Source organism: Schizophyllum commune, assembly GCF_000143185.2.
Source record: "Schizophyllum commune H4-8 unplaced genomic scaffold SCHCOscaffold_14, whole genome shotgun sequence".
NCBI classification, from domain to species: Eukaryota; Fungi; Basidiomycota; class Agaricomycetes; order Agaricales; family Schizophyllaceae; genus Schizophyllum; species Schizophyllum commune.
The window spans coordinates 681503-696032 of NW_026089551.1; the positions used below are offsets into that span (position 1 = coordinate 681503).

General features: G+C 58.7%; 8 protein-coding genes across 8 annotated transcripts; 5 read left to right on the forward strand and 3 right to left on the reverse strand.

The window, feature by feature from the left end:
- The first annotated feature begins 224 nt into the window (after positions 1 to 224).
- Positions 225 to 1650, forward strand: SCHCODRAFT_02643124 (uncharacterized protein). The gene is made up of 5 exons (XM_003027107.2): positions 225 to 376; positions 572 to 660; positions 712 to 832; positions 882 to 991; positions 1040 to 1650. The coding sequence occupies exons 1-5, from the start codon at positions 287 to 289 to the stop codon at positions 1257 to 1259; spliced, it is 630 nt and encodes a 209-aa protein (XP_003027153.1). The 5' UTR covers positions 225 to 286; the 3' UTR covers positions 1260 to 1650.
- A 264-nt stretch (positions 1651 to 1914) lies between these two features.
- On the forward strand, positions 1915 to 4110 carry SCHCODRAFT_02643127 (uncharacterized protein). Its single transcript, XM_050346312.1, has 10 exons — positions 1915 to 2483; positions 2532 to 2746; positions 2800 to 2946; positions 2999 to 3067; positions 3115 to 3213; positions 3264 to 3308; positions 3367 to 3460; positions 3518 to 3599; positions 3654 to 3788; positions 3843 to 4110. Exons 1-10 carry the CDS (start codon positions 2039 to 2041, stop codon positions 3907 to 3909), a joined length of 1398 nt encoding a protein of 465 aa, XP_050197448.1. The 5' UTR covers positions 1915 to 2038; the 3' UTR covers positions 3910 to 4110.
- Positions 4111 to 4734: 624 nt separating this feature from the next.
- Positions 4735 to 6257, forward strand: SCHCODRAFT_02111582 (Osmotin, thaumatin-like protein). Its single transcript, XM_003027109.2, has 4 exons — positions 4735 to 5326; positions 5380 to 5793; positions 5844 to 6016; positions 6074 to 6257. The coding sequence occupies exons 1-4, from the start codon at positions 5181 to 5183 to the stop codon at positions 6097 to 6099; spliced, it is 759 nt and encodes a 252-aa protein (XP_003027155.1). The 5' UTR covers positions 4735 to 5180; the 3' UTR covers positions 6100 to 6257.
- A 117-nt stretch (positions 6258 to 6374) lies between these two features.
- SCHCODRAFT_01106271 (uncharacterized protein) lies at positions 6375 to 8809 on the forward strand (the record flags this gene model as incomplete). The annotated part of the gene is made up of 10 exons (XM_050341034.1): positions 6375 to 6437; positions 6475 to 7179; positions 7228 to 7395; positions 7446 to 7773; positions 7861 to 7887; positions 7942 to 8095; positions 8146 to 8236; positions 8394 to 8424; positions 8470 to 8540; positions 8627 to 8809. Coding segments are annotated over 10 exons (1821 nt in total), but the record flags the coding sequence as incomplete, so codon positions are not given.
- A 24-nt stretch (positions 8810 to 8833) lies between these two features.
- Positions 8834 to 9590, forward strand: SCHCODRAFT_02519481 (uncharacterized protein; the record flags this gene model as incomplete). Its single annotated transcript, XM_050343421.1, has 2 exons — positions 8834 to 8981; positions 9028 to 9590. The coding sequence occupies 2 exons, from the start codon at positions 8834 to 8836 to the stop codon at positions 9588 to 9590; spliced, it is 711 nt and encodes a 236-aa protein (XP_050197450.1).
- Positions 9591 to 9699: 109 nt separating this feature from the next.
- SCHCODRAFT_02519622 (uncharacterized protein) lies at positions 9700 to 12528 on the reverse strand (the record flags this gene model as incomplete). Its single annotated transcript, XM_003027287.1, has 1 exon — positions 9700 to 12528. The coding sequence occupies one exon, from the start codon at positions 12526 to 12528 to the stop codon at positions 9700 to 9702; it is 2829 nt and encodes a 942-aa protein (XP_003027333.1).
- A 271-nt stretch (positions 12529 to 12799) lies between these two features.
- On the reverse strand, positions 12800 to 13138 carry SCHCODRAFT_02479113 (uncharacterized protein; the record flags this gene model as incomplete). Its single annotated transcript, XM_050342770.1, has 2 exons — positions 12800 to 12946; positions 13031 to 13138. Coding segments are annotated over 2 exons (255 nt in total), but the record flags the coding sequence as incomplete, so codon positions are not given.
- Positions 13139 to 14059: 921 nt separating this feature from the next.
- Positions 14060 to 14380, reverse strand: SCHCODRAFT_02465012 (uncharacterized protein; the record flags this gene model as incomplete). Its single annotated transcript, XM_050342646.1, has 1 exon — positions 14060 to 14380. A coding segment is annotated over one exon (321 nt), but the record flags the coding sequence as incomplete, so codon positions are not given.
- Positions 14381 to 14530: the final 150 nt, after the last annotated feature.

Consider the following 14530-nt stretch of genomic DNA (forward strand, 5'->3'; position numbering starts at 1 on the left):
AAACCCATATATACGGCGCGACGTCGACGTTGCGCCGGACGCTGCGGCACTTCCCGCCTACGCTTTGACACTTAACTCCGTTTGGGGTCACGTGCAAGGGTGGATTCGGCGGCTCCTACAGCCAATCGCCGGCCGAGCTGTTGTTTGGCGTTGCTTGGCAGCGCACCCATGTGGGAAGTTGCGGCGAGTTTTCTCCTCCTTTTCTTGCCCTTTTCAAGCTCCTTGTTCCCGTCGTCGTCCACACCTGGCTCCTGGCCTCCCTTCCTGTCTTTTTCTCGCCGACAGAATGTTCGCCGCGTCGCTCGTTACCCTCTCTCTCTTCGCTGCCCGTGCCCTGGCACAGGAGCTGACGATCAACAGCCCGGAGACGACCGCGGTGAGCACCCTTTCACGAGCAGTTTTGGGCGGTGTGGGGAGGTTCGGGAGTCAATACTCTCCCCTGCGAGCTGCGGCCAACGGCGAGACGTCAGGATGAGCAAGGAACGGAGAGCGCGCACTTCGAACCAACCCCATCCCCCCTAACAACGACCCTCCCCTCCCTCCTGAGCAACCTGTACTGACGACTTCTCAGTGTGGCTGGACCGATTTCACCTGGAACCCCACCTCTGGACCTTACTCCATCGCCTTCGTCAACCCTGACGACCCTTGCAACAACGTCTAGTGCGTACTTCCCCACCTCTTCCCCCAAATCCCCGTCTAAACGGAGTCCAGCTACGAGTCGGAAGACGTCAATGATGCTTCGGATATGTGGCTGCAGATCCCTCTGCCGGCGGGCACCAAGTTCCAGGCCACCATTCTCGACGGGTACAACAACGAGGTCTTCAGTGACATTGTGAGTAGAAGTCAAATTCGCGCCAGAAGTATGCCCTAAACCCCGCTAGCTCACCGTTGGTGACGGTTCCAACGACTGTGTCCCTGACAACCTGAGCTACCTCCTCCCCTCGACGTCGGCTAGCTCCGCGTCTTCCACCTCTGCGTCTGCTGAGTCCACGTAAGTGATGTGCGCTGGCCTCGCCATCAAATGTGCTGATGAAATCAGTAGCTCCAGCGCGCCCGCCTCCAACGCGCGTGTCGCCACCTCCGCGTCCTCGGCGACCTCCGCCTCTTCCTCCGCGGAGGCGACCACCTCTCTCGAGGCGGTCGGCGCTGCCCAGGCCGGTATCGGCCAGGGCAACAAGAACGGCGCGTCGGCGACCCAGTTCACGACCCCTGCCCTCCTCCTCGGCGCTGTCGTTGCGGCTGCTGGCTTCGCGCTCTAATCGGCGCACATATACCCCCAACGCCCACCTGCGCTATCTACCCGTTTCTCCTCACATTTCTACGGTCTTCTCTTCTACGCTTTACACTTGACGGGATCCGGCGGTCGCTCGCGCGTTCTCTCTGAACACCTGCGCGGGATATGTTCACGTGTAGCCCCGGCCTTTGTTCATACACGGTGCGGTGCTTCATTTGTGGTCACAGAGGCAGATGTATACATTACATGGGAACGGAGCACCCTCGTGGACTCTAATGGTGTACAGTAGCTTTGTTACTTGCTCTGTTTGGAACCTTGATGGTGCGCCGCTGGGATAATCTCCACGGTTTTTGTTTGTCCTTCGAATCATCGTGTATACATTGGAGGCTGGCCTAGTCCGGCGGTTACCAACGACATGTTATATGTGCGATCCGCCGTGAAGTGTGAACTCCAAAGTTGAAGACAGAGATTTGATCCAAGGACAGGCTTTCGCCGACAATGCGGGTTCTCAAGTCATCATTCAATGATGGAGATGGAGTGGCATTGTTCTGCTACTCGTTACGCAGCAGGTGGGAAGCAGAGGCTTTTATCAGCACGATTGTTGAAGAGATTTTACACGGTTGAACTTGACACGTGATGAGAATCGAACCACGCAGGACGCGCTTGATGGATAACCTTGGCTTGACACTGACCTTGACGCGACGCGCGCGTTTTCTATGGTACGATACCTCTAGGCTCTTATAATCGCTTTTGCTTCACTCCGTCGTCGTTCCCCACAACACTGCACTCGAAAACCCCGCAGCCATGTCCAAGACGCCAGCCCAGGACGTCGCCGTCCGGACCCAGGACAACGCCAGCCTGAACCCGCGCACCACCAAGTACGAGTTCGCTGGCCCCCTCGGCGCGCTCTTCGTCACCGTCACCGTCCCCATCTTCTCCTACCTGCTCTACTTTGGCTGCTCCGAACAGAGCGGGGGGTGCTTCCTCGAGAACACCGCGCGCTGCGTTTACAAGTCGTGCGGGGACGGCCCGGACGCGGCGTGGATGCACAACTGGGAGACGGTCGTCGCGCTGGCGAAGCGGGACCTGACGGACCCGGAGTGGTGGAAGGGGCTGTGGGATCGGGAGGCGGCGATTGCGTACGCGGCGTGGTATGCGTTCTGCGTGGTGTGCTGGGCGGTGGTGCCGGGGGAGTGGGTGCAGGGCGTGAGGATGCGCAATGGGGAGACGAAGAGCTATAAGATCAATGGTGTGTGGTGTGTTTGGCAAGATGGGATCGGGGCTGACCACGATGTAGCGCTGCCGACTGCGATGCTCACTCTGGGCTTGACCTTCGGCTACATATTCCAGAACGGCCCTGAGAAGTTCACGTTTATCTACCACCACTGGGTCGGCCTCGTCACCGCGTCCCTCATCTGGTCCACTGTTCTCGCGCTCTACGTCTACGCCATGTCGTTTAAGAAGGGCAAGCTCCTCGCCGAGGGGGGAAACTCTGGCAACCCCATCTACGACGTACGTGAATAGTTGTGGCGCTCAACTTGCATCGCTGATTGACACCCCTACAGTTCTTTATCGGTCGCGAGCTGAACCCATCAATCGGCTCCTTCGACATCAAGTCCTTCAATGAATTGCGCCCTGGCCTCATCCTGTGGATGCTCATCGACATCAGCATGGTCTGCGAGCAGGCAGTTCGTCGCGGTGGCTTCGACAAGGTTGGGCTGAAAGCTCCGACGCGTTCGAGCGAATCACTGACGTCTTGCACAGGTCACCGACTCGATGTGGCTAGTCCTCGCCTTCCATTGCTGGTACGTGATGGACTCGCTCTATAACGAGGTATGCTGCAGCGTCATCGTATGTCTCGCCTGCTCACCGAGTGATAGCCGGCTATCTTCACCACCATGGATATCACGACCGACGGCTTCGGCTTCATGCTTTCTGTTGGTGACCTAGTATGGGTGCCGTTCACATACAGTCTTCAGGTATGCAACTTGATTTCTATAGGTCAAAACAAGTACTTACCTTCCCGTAGGCGAGGTACCTTGCTTTCAGACATGTCGAGCTCGGGCCTTTCTGGGTATGTTTCGTACCCCATTATCATCCTGCGATGGCTTGCTCACGACACGATTCCGCAGACCGCCTTCATTGTGGGCGTGAACCTGCTCGGTTACTACATCTTCCGTTCCGCCAACGGGCAAAAGAACGATTTCAGGAATGGCAAAGAGAACAGTGCGCACAAAAATAACATCCCTTTCCGCTCTCATCGCTGAACTCGCCCATCTGTAGACCTGAAGTACTTCGAGACCTCCACCGGACGCAAACTGATCACCTCGGGTTGGTGGGGTTGGTCGCGGCACCCGAATTATTTGTGAGCAGCGTCCCCATAACAGTTTGGTAGTGTATACTGATATGCTTCTCGCAGCGGAGACTGGCTCATGGCCGTCGCCTGGTCGCTTCCAACCGGCTTCGCCACACCCTTCACATACTTCTACCCCATCTATTTTGCAATTCTGCTCGTGCACCGCCAGTTGCGCGATGATGAGGCGTGCCACAAAAAGTACGTTCCTTGTTGACGCTGGTTTGAGAGCTCCGTTCTGACCATCGTCTCTAGGTATGGCGCGGACTGGGATACCTACAAGAAGCTTGTGCCGTGGAGGATTGTGAGATACATCTATTAGGGAAAATGCGCTTGATATTCTGCTGCGTCTGCGAGGCTCGATTATCGCGTCGCCTGCGAGGACGCGGCCCCCATGATATGCTTACCTCGAACTCGATATCTGAATGAACCGTCGTCCGCGATGTTGCTATCCTCTGCTGTGTCTTGTCGAATATCTTTGTATGCTTGTGCTCACGAACGATACGCTTTGCTACTCGTGAAGGATAAGCATTGCTGTTCAGACTAGACCCGTCGATCTCCAGGTGAGTGAATCTAGCCTCGACCTTGTCGGTAGCGACCGAGTTGGTTTCGACTTGATAGCAGGTGAAAAGCAAGACGGACGCAAGCAGCGCAGCGTGGCCGCTGTCGAACACTCGACTTGGAAGGTGGCCATCACATGCATGGCAGTGTGCGTTCTTTCTGCCGGTTTTCTCGCGTTGCTCGAGTATCCTTTCCTCCTCTTTGACTAACAATAGTTAGTATCTTGCACCCAGACTGCACGCCTAAGTAGGTAATGGGAACGCCCCCGAAGCTGTTGATCACTGTTTGCGTCATGCATCTTGTCCTCCTCAACGACAAGCCCATCTCGGGATCGTCACAATTGACGTCCTCCCGCTTGCTCTCGAAGCTCGGCGTCGCTCGCCCAGCCTCTGTTCCTGCTGCGCACTTCAGTGAGGTTCCTTGTCGGTCGTTTCCGAGTGCGGTCAGCCTTGTGGGCGTTGCGGGCAGCGTCGTCGAGCTCCACAGGCATATGTAACGCGCGACGTCCTTCGAGCGAGGCGGAAGGTCTGCGGCTGTCTCTCTTGGGCTTGCGGCCTGCGTTGCGCCCGCGTCTGTCTTCCTATCGCCTAGCAGAGACCCAGAGAACGCGTTTGAGAGCGCGGGGCCATGTTGAATGCCTTCTCAGCCTCAGCGAGACCACACAGATGCGTGCATTCACTCTATTGATACATACGGGGCCATGTTCAGTATCATCACCGTGGGCAGGACCTCGGTGCCCCGCGCCGCACAGGCTGCTCGTCCGTGCGGGCTCGTCGTCACGGGCGCGTCGCCATCGAGTGGCCGCGGAGCGCAGTTGGGAATGCTCGCTGAAACGCCTGGGACCTCTATTCTGCGTGGGAACCCTGCGGCGGACCCACTGTGATTCTGAGTGCGCTTGACAGGAGGGCAACGGGGGGCGCGAGGGCGGGATGTATATAAGGGTAGGCGGGCAGGAACGACACTCCTCACCAAGAATCGTCCTTCCCATCTTTCGTATTTAACTTCACAGTCTTCCCTCACTTCACGCACACCATGAAGAGCTTCGCCGTTCTCTCGCTTCTCGTCGCGGCTGCCACCGCCCGCAAGTTCACGGTCAAGAACAACTGCGCGTTCACCGTCTGGCCGGGTCTCTTCACTGACCTGAACGCCGGCTCTGCCGTTCCCGACCACGCCACTGGGTAAGCAGCGTCGCTATCGCTTCTTCTCAATAGCGTCCTAACATATCGTGCAGTTGGGAGCAGGGCGCGGGCGAGGAGGTCTCCTTCGACGTCCCCGACAACTGGACCGCCGGCCGCATCTGGCCGCGCACGTCCTGCGACTTCAGCACCAACCCGGGCCCGACCTCTTGCGAGACCGGTGGCTGCAACGGCGGCCTCGAGTGCTCCAAGGACGCCGGCACGGGTGTCCCGCCCGCCACTGTTGCCGAGTGGACGCTCAGCGGCGACGGCGACGCGGACTGGTACGATGTCTCGCTCGTCGACGGCTTCAACATCCCTGTCGCGGTCACCCCGTCGACCGACTGCCAGGAGGCGTCCTGCCCCGCGGACCTCAACCCGGACTGCCCGGCGGAGCTCCAGCAGACCGGCGCGGACGGCTCTGTCGTCGGCTGCAAGTCCGCTTGCTTCGCCAACCTCGACGGCAACCAGTGAGTATCTCGTCGTGTACCGGATGAGGAATTTGGCTGACCTCGTTTAGGGCCGACTCCGCCAACTGCTGCAGCGGCTCGCACAACACCGCTGAGACCTGCCCGCCCGACGGTGTCCAGTACTACGACTACTTCAAGAACGCCTGCAAGAACTCGTACGTCTACGCGTACGACGAGTCCTCGAAGACGGCCCTCTGGACCTGCCCGACCGCGGACAAGGCTGGTGAGTATTCTTCGACTCATTCCTGTTGCGATACCCATTCTGATGTTCCTCGCGCAGACTACACCGTCACCTTCTGCCCCTAAGCACTCCCTCAGATTGTCGCTCCCATGCATCGTGATGAACATACCATAGTCAGGGAAGACTCGGTGGAGGACGCCACCTTTATCCCTATTTAACGCTTTATTTAACGATGAATGCACATCACTGTCGTTCGTAAATGTTTCTGGGAGTGAGATTGAACTACCAACGCACGAGGAGCCCCGCTTGTCGTATCCCAGCGGTTTTTTATTGCTGAAGTTGAGCGAGTTGTCGCGGGCGTTCAGAGCTCCGTCGATCGGACTTACCTTCCGTGTTGGGCAACTTCGCCTGCAGGCTGCTCGGCGCTCGCGACTTACCGAGATACCATCGCGCTGATGGTGCGGTCGAAGGCCTGCGGGACCCTCTGACCGTCCTCTCAGCGCATCGCCATCGATACTCTCGTCGTCGTTGCCATCATGGCTATCCCTCAGCTCACTGTCGAACAAAACCTCGTCAAACTCCGCCAGCCCTCTATCGAGTGCTCGATCTACAAGGATACGGACCTCACACCCGACGCCTTCGCCGTCTTCGAGCCCGCGCAGCCCCTCGGACTGAACCCCGCGTACTCGGCGACCACCGGCCAGCTCGTCTGCCTCGCCATCGCGAGCGATCGCCACGCCGTGATCATCGAGTTCTTCGCCGGCGAGCGGCCGTCCCGCACGGGTCGCGCGTCCCCCTCCGATGACGCCGTCGCCGGGCGCGGCGTCCTCCAGGAGTATGTTCTTGCGCGAGACGCGGGACAGACCTACGCATTCGACTACGGCCCCCTCGCCATGGCCCTCTACACCGACATCGGCGTGCGCGTGAAGAACGGGCTCGACGTACAGTCCGCGTGCAAGGAGTCCGCGCCGACGCGCAAGCACGTCGACGTCGCCAAGGCCCTCGTCGGGGAGGAGCGCGTGTACGAGAACAACCTCAAGCGCGCTGCGGAGCAAACCAAGTTCGAGATCAACGCGCCCACCAACCGCCGCTGCTCCGCGCTTGTCCCCCTCGCGTGGCTCGCGCAGTTCGTCGCGACGTACGAGGGCGGGCTGACATCGTTCGCTGAGGTTAAGCCAATTGATAGCGAGAGGTTTACGTCGGCGGTGCGTTGCCTCCTTCTCTTCGCCGGAGCGTTGCTGATGCTCCCCTAGTACCTTGACGTGATCAGCAAGATCGCGAATGACTCGCGTCGCATGGAGCAGAACGAGCCCAACCGCAAGAAGCACGCGTTCAAGCGCGACAGCGGAGGAGGGATGATGGACGACCCGAGCCTTAAGGTCAAGGCAGAGAAGTACTCGCAGCGCTTTCGCGCCGGCCAGGTGCGTTCCCTGCTACCCGATCGTGTTCCCCACCCTGATGTTGGCCTCAGGACGTGCAGATGGTCGTCCAGACGAAGTCCGGTGGCCGATACATGACCTCCGCCGCCGTCGAGGATGCGCGCGGCAAGGGCGCCAGCCTCAAGACTGCGCTCTCGATCAACGAGGACCAGATCATCAAGACCTTGGTCTCGGTTGGCAAGGACGACCCCACCCTCGCTGATATGAAGCGCGCCGCCGTCATACTGCAGATCTTGCAGGGCGAGATTGACCTCCTGTCAGACAACCCATGGGTGCAGAACATCTGGCTTCGCCCCACCCTTGCTTGGCCTGAGGAGTGGTCTACCAAGTCTGCTTCACCCCCTACATACAACCTAGACCGTGCCACAAATCTGAACCCATCCCAACGTCACGCAGTACATACCATGTTATCTGAGCTGGATGAGCACCGTATTACCATTATCCAAGGACCTCCGGGCACTGGCAAAACATCAGGTAAGCTACTGTTTGACCTATGGGTACAGAAAGCTCATTATCATCTAGTCATAGCTGCTACAGTCCAGCAATCCATTGCGGCTGGCAAGAAGGGCATCTGGCTCGTTGCCCAGTCCAATGTGGCTGTCAAGAATATCGCGGAGAAGCTGGAGAAAGTTGGATTCCATAGCTATCGCTTACTAGTCTCTACAGACTTCTACCATGACTGGTATGCCCTTTTACTCTTTCTCTCCTGCCTTTTTCTGACCTCCACCTCAGGCATGAGCATATCTACGATTCTGTCAAGGAGAACCTCATCACCTCTGACCGCTTCCTGAAGCTCAGGCTGAAGGATCTGAAGGGTGTTGAGGTTATCCTCTGCACCATCTCTATGCTGTCGAATGACTTGATGAAGAAGAGATTCACCTCTGTTGTCCCACTCACCACACTTATTGTCGACGAAGCCAGTCAGATCGAGATTGGTGCCTACCTTCCCGTCTTCACCAACTACCCATCTATTCGCAAAGCCTGCTTTATTGGAGATGACAAGCAGTGTGAGTCTGACACCCTTGTATGTTAGTTACCTTGCTAACTAATTTACAGTGCCCCCATTTGGCCAAGATGAGCTTGAGGAGCTCCAGAGCATCTTTGAGGTCCCACACCTCCACGACAATGTTGTTTTCCTTGATACACAGTGTATGTGCAATATACTATTATTTTAGCTCTTACTCACTGCTGGCTAGACCGTATGCCTCCCCAGCTTGGAGATTTCATCTCCAAGGCTGTGTACGAGGGCAGATTGAAGTCCAATCCCAATCATATCATCAAGAATGATGTAATTGCTGTCAAGGTAGTAGATGCAGAAGGCTCTGAGCAGCCATCTGGGGACAGCTACCAGGTATGCTTTTGCCTTGTTTATCAATTGATTCTGACTTTGCAATAGAACAAGGCTGAATGCAAGGAGATTATGAAGATTGCCACTATCCTCGAGTCCGAGGGCAAGAACTACAAGATCATCACCCCTTACGATGGCCAGCGCAACCTCCTTGAGAAGACTCTGCGGGATCAGGGTCTTGAGTGGGGTGATAAGGTTTTCAATGTAGACTCATTTCAAGGTTGGCTTTACACCTGGTATATTGCACTATACTCATAATTCTCCAGGAAATGAGGAAGATTACATTATTGTATCACTGGTTCGATCCAATGCCCTAGGCTTCCTCAGCAGCCTCCGACGCACAAATGTTATGCTCACACGCTGCAAGCTAGGCATGTATGTTGTCTCTAGTTATAACTTCCTTGTCTCCACCCGGTCCAAGAAGGCTGGCTTGGGTGCCTCTTCTCTGGCTGGCCAGATGGCTGTAGCTCTACCAGAGGATGCTTGGCTGTACCCAGAGTGTGGAGACCCTGGGGCTCCGAGAGGGTGCACTCACGGAGGCACGTGCGTCGACGCGGAGTGGTCGCCCAGTGGCGAGTCGACGCCGAGGAACACCGGCAATCCTGGTGTTCTACTCAAGGCGTCTACGGTGGGCGGTCCTAGCCAGCCTACCGTTCTCGACTGTAGCGAGGCTCGCGTCGAGCGCAAGGCTTTCGTGGTGAGGAATGAGGGAGAAAAAAAGGTGATCATTGAACTCGTGGTCGTGACTATAAGTACAGTGCGTGACCTCGCGTGGCGCCCGGGTCACGGGGTCGCCACGCGCGGTTCGCGGAAACGATTCGGTAAGTAGCATAGGTAGTAGTACAATACAAACGCGTCTGTTCAGTCCTTGTTGGGCTCGCCGAAGAGGCCTACGAGCCCCGTCCTCCACAAAGCCCCCCCCTCTGAGGTGAGGCCACCTACTCGAACAAACGCTGAGGGCGCAGGCGCTCTCCCAGATCCGCGATACGTACGAAGCGCCGATCACCCCCGTAGATCTTCTCGAAGTGGGCCGCCCAAGCGCTTGCGTCTGCGGCCTGTAGGGCATCTGCCTTGCGGAAACCCGACCCCTTCGCGCTCCTGCTCCGGCTGCGGAGTCGCTCGCGCCACAGATTCTCCGGCGGGATCTCGGCTATCCCTTGCTCAAAGGCCTCGGCCAGCTCCGTAAGGTACTTCTGCTCCTCGACGCCCCACTCCCCTTTCGTCGGCCAGTGCGCCGCCCATACGTTGTGCGGAGGGAACGCGTGCCGGTGCGTCGTCTTGTCCGCGTTGAGCACCGCCACGATACAGCCGTGCAGGAGCGCGAGCTCCTCAGACGAGGAGTAGTCGCAAAACAGCGAAGGGAAGGGTCCGCCGCGGAAGTACTTGGTGCCGCTGCGGTGCAGACGCGTCTCCTCACAAGGCCCCTCCCCGACCTTCGCGGCCACCAAGTCCCACGCGTAGCGTCGGAGGACAAAGCTGGCGATGTCGCTGGCGAAGTACAGGGCGCCCGCGTAAGGCTTCCTGGCGAGAGAGCGGATGCAGTCCTTCCAGCGCGCGAACAGATCCTTGCCTCCGACTCCGTAGGCGGGGAATGTCGCCGAGTGCGTCTCCTCGTCCCCCAGCGCCTGATCCTGGTCGGGGGATGGGTACAGAGCCTGTGGCAGAGCGATGGACAGAGGGACCCCCGTGTTGGCGAATTGTTCCAGGAAATCCTCCACCGACCTATGCTGCCCGAGCACGCGCCAGACGTACATGCGCACTTGGTGCTGGGCGTGTAGGAGGACGATGTACCCTTCTTTCAAGACGATTGAGGCCCAGCGGATTCGTCCCTCCACGTCGGCGCTGCGGGGGCGTATCTTCGCGGTGAGCACCTCCGACAAGATCTCCACCTCCCGCAAGTGCTGCGCCAGCAGGTCGTTCCATCGCTCCGACGGAGGGTAGACGACACCCCAGCGCATGGAAGGATCCGGAATGGCGATCGCGTAGTCCCTCGACGACGTCGATGCGGCGGCCGACGAGGAAAGCGAGGAGGCGGCGCGAGTCCGCGGCGGGGAGGCGCTGCGCCTTGCCGACCGGCTTCCGCTCGCCTGTGCGGGCTCCCGCGGCGACGCTCTCGCCCGAGAGCGGCCGCGCTCTCTCGAAGTGGACTCGCGCCGAGTGCTCCCGGACGGCCCTGCTTCCAGCGACGCGGCCACCGCAGGTCCCAAGCGTTCGATCAGAGGCTTTTGTTTCTTGGGCGACGGCGGCGGCAGTTCCATTCGCTTAAGCAGGCTGGGCTCGCCTTCGCAGTCGGAATCGTAGCGGTGGTATCGATTACCTTGAGCGATCGGTACCTCCGGGATCTGGTCGCACCCTTCCCGGCTATCGTAAACAAAGCGAGGAATTTCATCTTCCCTCGCGCTCCACCAAGCCTCCCAAGTCTCCCGTTCGGATGGTTCGCCAGCGCAGGCCTCGAGCAGGTAGTATTCGGTGTTGATGACCTCCTTGTCCCTTCCCTGTATCACCGGCTCGTCGTACATTTCCGAGGGTAGGGGCGCGCACGTCAAACGCCTCAGCTCGCGCCCGTGCATGAAGTCGCCCCGCTGATAGCTCTCCGGCACGTCGAAAATGGCCCAATCCTCGAGCTCGTCGTCCTCGACCCAGGTAGCTCCTTTCTTCGCCCAGCGGTAAATCACGTTGATGTCGCCCAAACAGGTCTCCATGTCGTCGATCGACCTCGGGTCGCCCATCTGGTACACACCCCGGGCACCCTCGAGTACTCGCTTGTCGTTGAGCGGGTGCGGGTGCCAACCGTAGAATAGCTGCACGTAGTTCTCGGGCTCCTCGCGGGACTTGATGACGGGCGTGAGGTCGACTTCCTTGTAGCGCGGCTGAAACCATCGGTCGTACTCCAGTACCGCCTTGGCAGAGTTCTGTCCTTTGAGCACCTCCTCGTCCGAAGGTTCCCTCCCCAGCTGCTTCCTCATTTCCAAGACCCGAGCGATCAACCACGGATTCGCTCGCGTGAATCGGAGGTCGTTATGGAGAGGCGGGGACCAGGCGTAGTGTATGGGCACGCCGTGCTCGATGAGTAGCTGTAGGTCGATCCACGGGAAGTCGATGGCCAAGTTGAGCACGTAACCCCTCATCTCTCGCTCCTCTAGGCGCAACGATCGGATGAACTCCGCCGTGTCATCGCTCAGTCGAAGGTGCCAGCTGTGCACGATGCTCGTGAACCATGCGAGGAAGGCCGTGTTGCAGAGCGCGGCTGCCCTCACCAACTCTACTCTCGCTTCTGCCTCTTCTCGCGTGTTGAAACCGATCTCCAGCCGTTGGGGTCCGAACGAGAGGGGTTGGTAATCGGGCGGGGACGCCTCTTCACCGCGCTTGAATAAGTCCCCCGCTTGTTCGTGGATTGCTCGGCACGCCGCCTCGACTTTCCCCGCTATCTCGCAGATCTCGATGACCCAGCTCGCGACGACCCAGTACTTCCCGCCCTCCGCGTTGATGACCTCGCTCGCGAGGGGGCGCCGAATCAAAGGCTGCAAGAGGTCTAGTCCGTCGACCAGGGAGCAGGGCATGTACCCTTCCCAGGGGAGCCCGTGGTTGAAGTAGGCCAATCGCGTAGAGGGGAGGCGCAGGTAGTAGGGAACACGCCTGTCTTCGGGGTTGAGGTGGTCCAGATCGGCTGGATCGCCGCCTATCGACACCCACTGCTTGTAGTGCTTGTAGCTGGCGGCGAAGAGGGGGAGTCGCGCGGCGTTCGGGCGGAGGAGAAACGACACCATTCTGCGTCGACTAACGAGTCCGGCTATCCAGGAAACGTTTGTCGCGACGCTCGATCCCAAGCGGGCGGTCCTCGCAGGGGAGATAGAGGTCGGGGTTGCAGAGCGCCAACTGTCGTGGGGGTGGAAGCAGAACAGCGTTATGAGAATAATTACAATAGATATGACGAACCGACGATTTCCCGCGCGTTCCTCTTCCCCATTCGACCTACTCTGTCGACCTGGCTCAGGCTTCCCGCGAAGGTCTTCTATGCACATGCGCCCGCTGCGGTCTTCACAGCCCTTTTTCGCGCTTGTACTCCGCCAGAGTGTCCGGCGCGCTGCGCAGGTCATATTCGACCTGCCAAGTGTCATAGTGAGGGCCGTACCCTTTCCACCTGATCAAGTACTCGCGCTTGCGCTTCTTTTTGTTCCATCTGTGCTCCAGTATCTTTCCCACCTCGTACTCGTCTCCTTCCAGCTTGTCGGGCCGAGTCGTCGGCAATCTCGCTCGTTCCGCTTCCACACTCGAGTCCCCTTCGCGATAAGGCTTGAGGTGCTCGAAATTGAAGATCGGCAGTCCCGGGTAGCGGTCATCCATGCGCAAGCGGTACACATTCGGGTTAATACGCTGCTGGATCTCGAAGGGCCCAATCCACCGCTGCCGCAGTTTCTGCTGCCCTTTGCTCTCGATCCACTCCAGCGAATGAGGGTTCACTAGCACCTTGTCTCCTTTCTTGAACTCGGGGACCGGTTTGCGCCCCTTGTTGTACGTCCTTGCCTGCTCGTCCTGCGCCGCCGCGATTGCGTCCCTTGCTTGTTCTCTCCTGATCGCTAACTCCTCGAGGAACTTTTGCGCCTCCGGTACTCTCTGTGCTGTTTCGTACAGCTGGTCGTTATTATTCCAGAACGACATGGGCGAGCGCGGGTGGTATCCCATGAGGAGGTGGAAGGGAGTCTCGCCCGTTGATCGGTGGACCGTAGAGTTGTACGCGAATTCGACCAGCGGCAAGAATTCGGCCCACTTCTCCTGGTCTCCCGCCACGTATGCTCTGAGCATGGTTTCCATGAAGCGATTCACGATCTCGGTCTGCCCGTCTGTTTGGGCGTGATGCGAAGTCGACATCAGTAGGTCCGTGTGCAACTCCTTCGCCACTTGCTCCCAGAATTCTGATGCCCACTTAGGATCCTGATCCGACACTATGCTCGCCGGTATTCCGTATCGAGAGGCGACGTGCCTCACAAAGAGCTTAGCTGTCTCGATGCGGTTGACTCCCGTGGTGGTCGGGATGAATTGCGCGTGTTTGGTGAGTCGGTCCACCACCACTAGGATCGCGTCGTGCCCTTCCGAAATCGGCAGCCCTACCACGAAGTCCATTGAAACCGATTCGTACGGGGCCGCGGGAATGGGGTTCGGAATCAAGGTGCCGTACTTCCGGAAGGACGCGTACTTCACTTTCTGACAGACGTCACAAGTGCTGCAGAACCGCTCTATCCTTTTCTTCATACGTCGCCAGAAGAATCGTGGGTGTAGTTTTCCCCAGAGTTTTGCTGCTCCCGCATGCACCGTTTCCATTGGTTCCTCGTGTGCTCGTCGCATGACTTCGTCCACCATCGCGTCTGGTACGCACAGTCGGGGCAGGTAGTCCGCGTCGAGGAAGAACAAGAGCCCGTCCTCCGAACGGTAGTATCTCCTTCCTGGCACCCAGGCGCTCGAGACGGTACCCGCCTCCTCATAGCGTCGCTTCCAAGTGGCCTCCTTCTGGTATGCTTCCCTGAATCGTTCCGCTAGCTCCTTGCTCACGTGCGCCGCCAGCGCTGGTGGTCGTCGGAAGGCTGCCTCGTAAGCTGCCCTTTGCGGAACGTCCTCGACTTTGCCGTCGTCCTCCTCTTCCGGGTCCTCGACTGCTCCTTCCTCGTCTTCGTCCTCGCCCTGTCTTTGCGCGTCCTCACCCCGCTTCTGTTCTTGTTCTCGCCGTTCCTCCGGCTGCCTCTGGGCCTCCACTTCCTCCGCCCCCCGGCGCGC

What these genes read in the sequence shown, in the direction of transcription:
- SCHCODRAFT_02643124 (XM_003027107.2), top strand. Translation starts at nt 287, where the DNA reads ATGTTCGCCGCGTCGCTCGTTACCCTCTCTCTCTTCGCTGCCCGTGCC. An exon ending in ACAGCCCGGAGACGACCGCG is followed by an intron (nt 377 to 571) that starts GTGAGCACCCTT and finishes ACGACTTCTCAG; the next exon opens with TGTGGCTGGACCGATTTCAC. An exon ending in ACGAGGTCTTCAGTGACATT is followed by an intron (nt 833 to 881) that starts GTGAGTAGAAGT and finishes AAACCCCGCTAG; the next exon opens with CTCACCGTTGGTGACGGTTC.
- SCHCODRAFT_02643127 (XM_050346312.1), top strand. Translation starts at nt 2,039, where the DNA reads ATGTCCAAGACGCCAGCCCAGGACGTCGCCGTCCGGACCCAGGACAAC. An exon ending in GTCGCGGTGGCTTCGACAAG is followed by an intron (nt 2,947 to 2,998) that starts GTTGGGCTGAAA and finishes CGTCTTGCACAG; the next exon opens with GTCACCGACTCGATGTGGCT. An exon ending in CAGGAATGGCAAAGAGAACA is followed by an intron (nt 3,461 to 3,517) that starts GTGCGCACAAAA and finishes GCCCATCTGTAG; the next exon opens with ACCTGAAGTACTTCGAGACC.
- SCHCODRAFT_02111582 (XM_003027109.2), top strand. Translation starts at nt 5,181, where the DNA reads ATGAAGAGCTTCGCCGTTCTCTCGCTTCTCGTCGCGGCTGCCACCGCC. An exon ending in GTTCCCGACCACGCCACTGG is followed by an intron (nt 5,327 to 5,379) that starts GTAAGCAGCGTC and finishes CATATCGTGCAG; the next exon opens with TTGGGAGCAGGGCGCGGGCG. An exon ending in CCCGACCGCGGACAAGGCTG is followed by an intron (nt 6,017 to 6,073) that starts GTGAGTATTCTT and finishes TTCCTCGCGCAG; the next exon opens with ACTACACCGTCACCTTCTGC.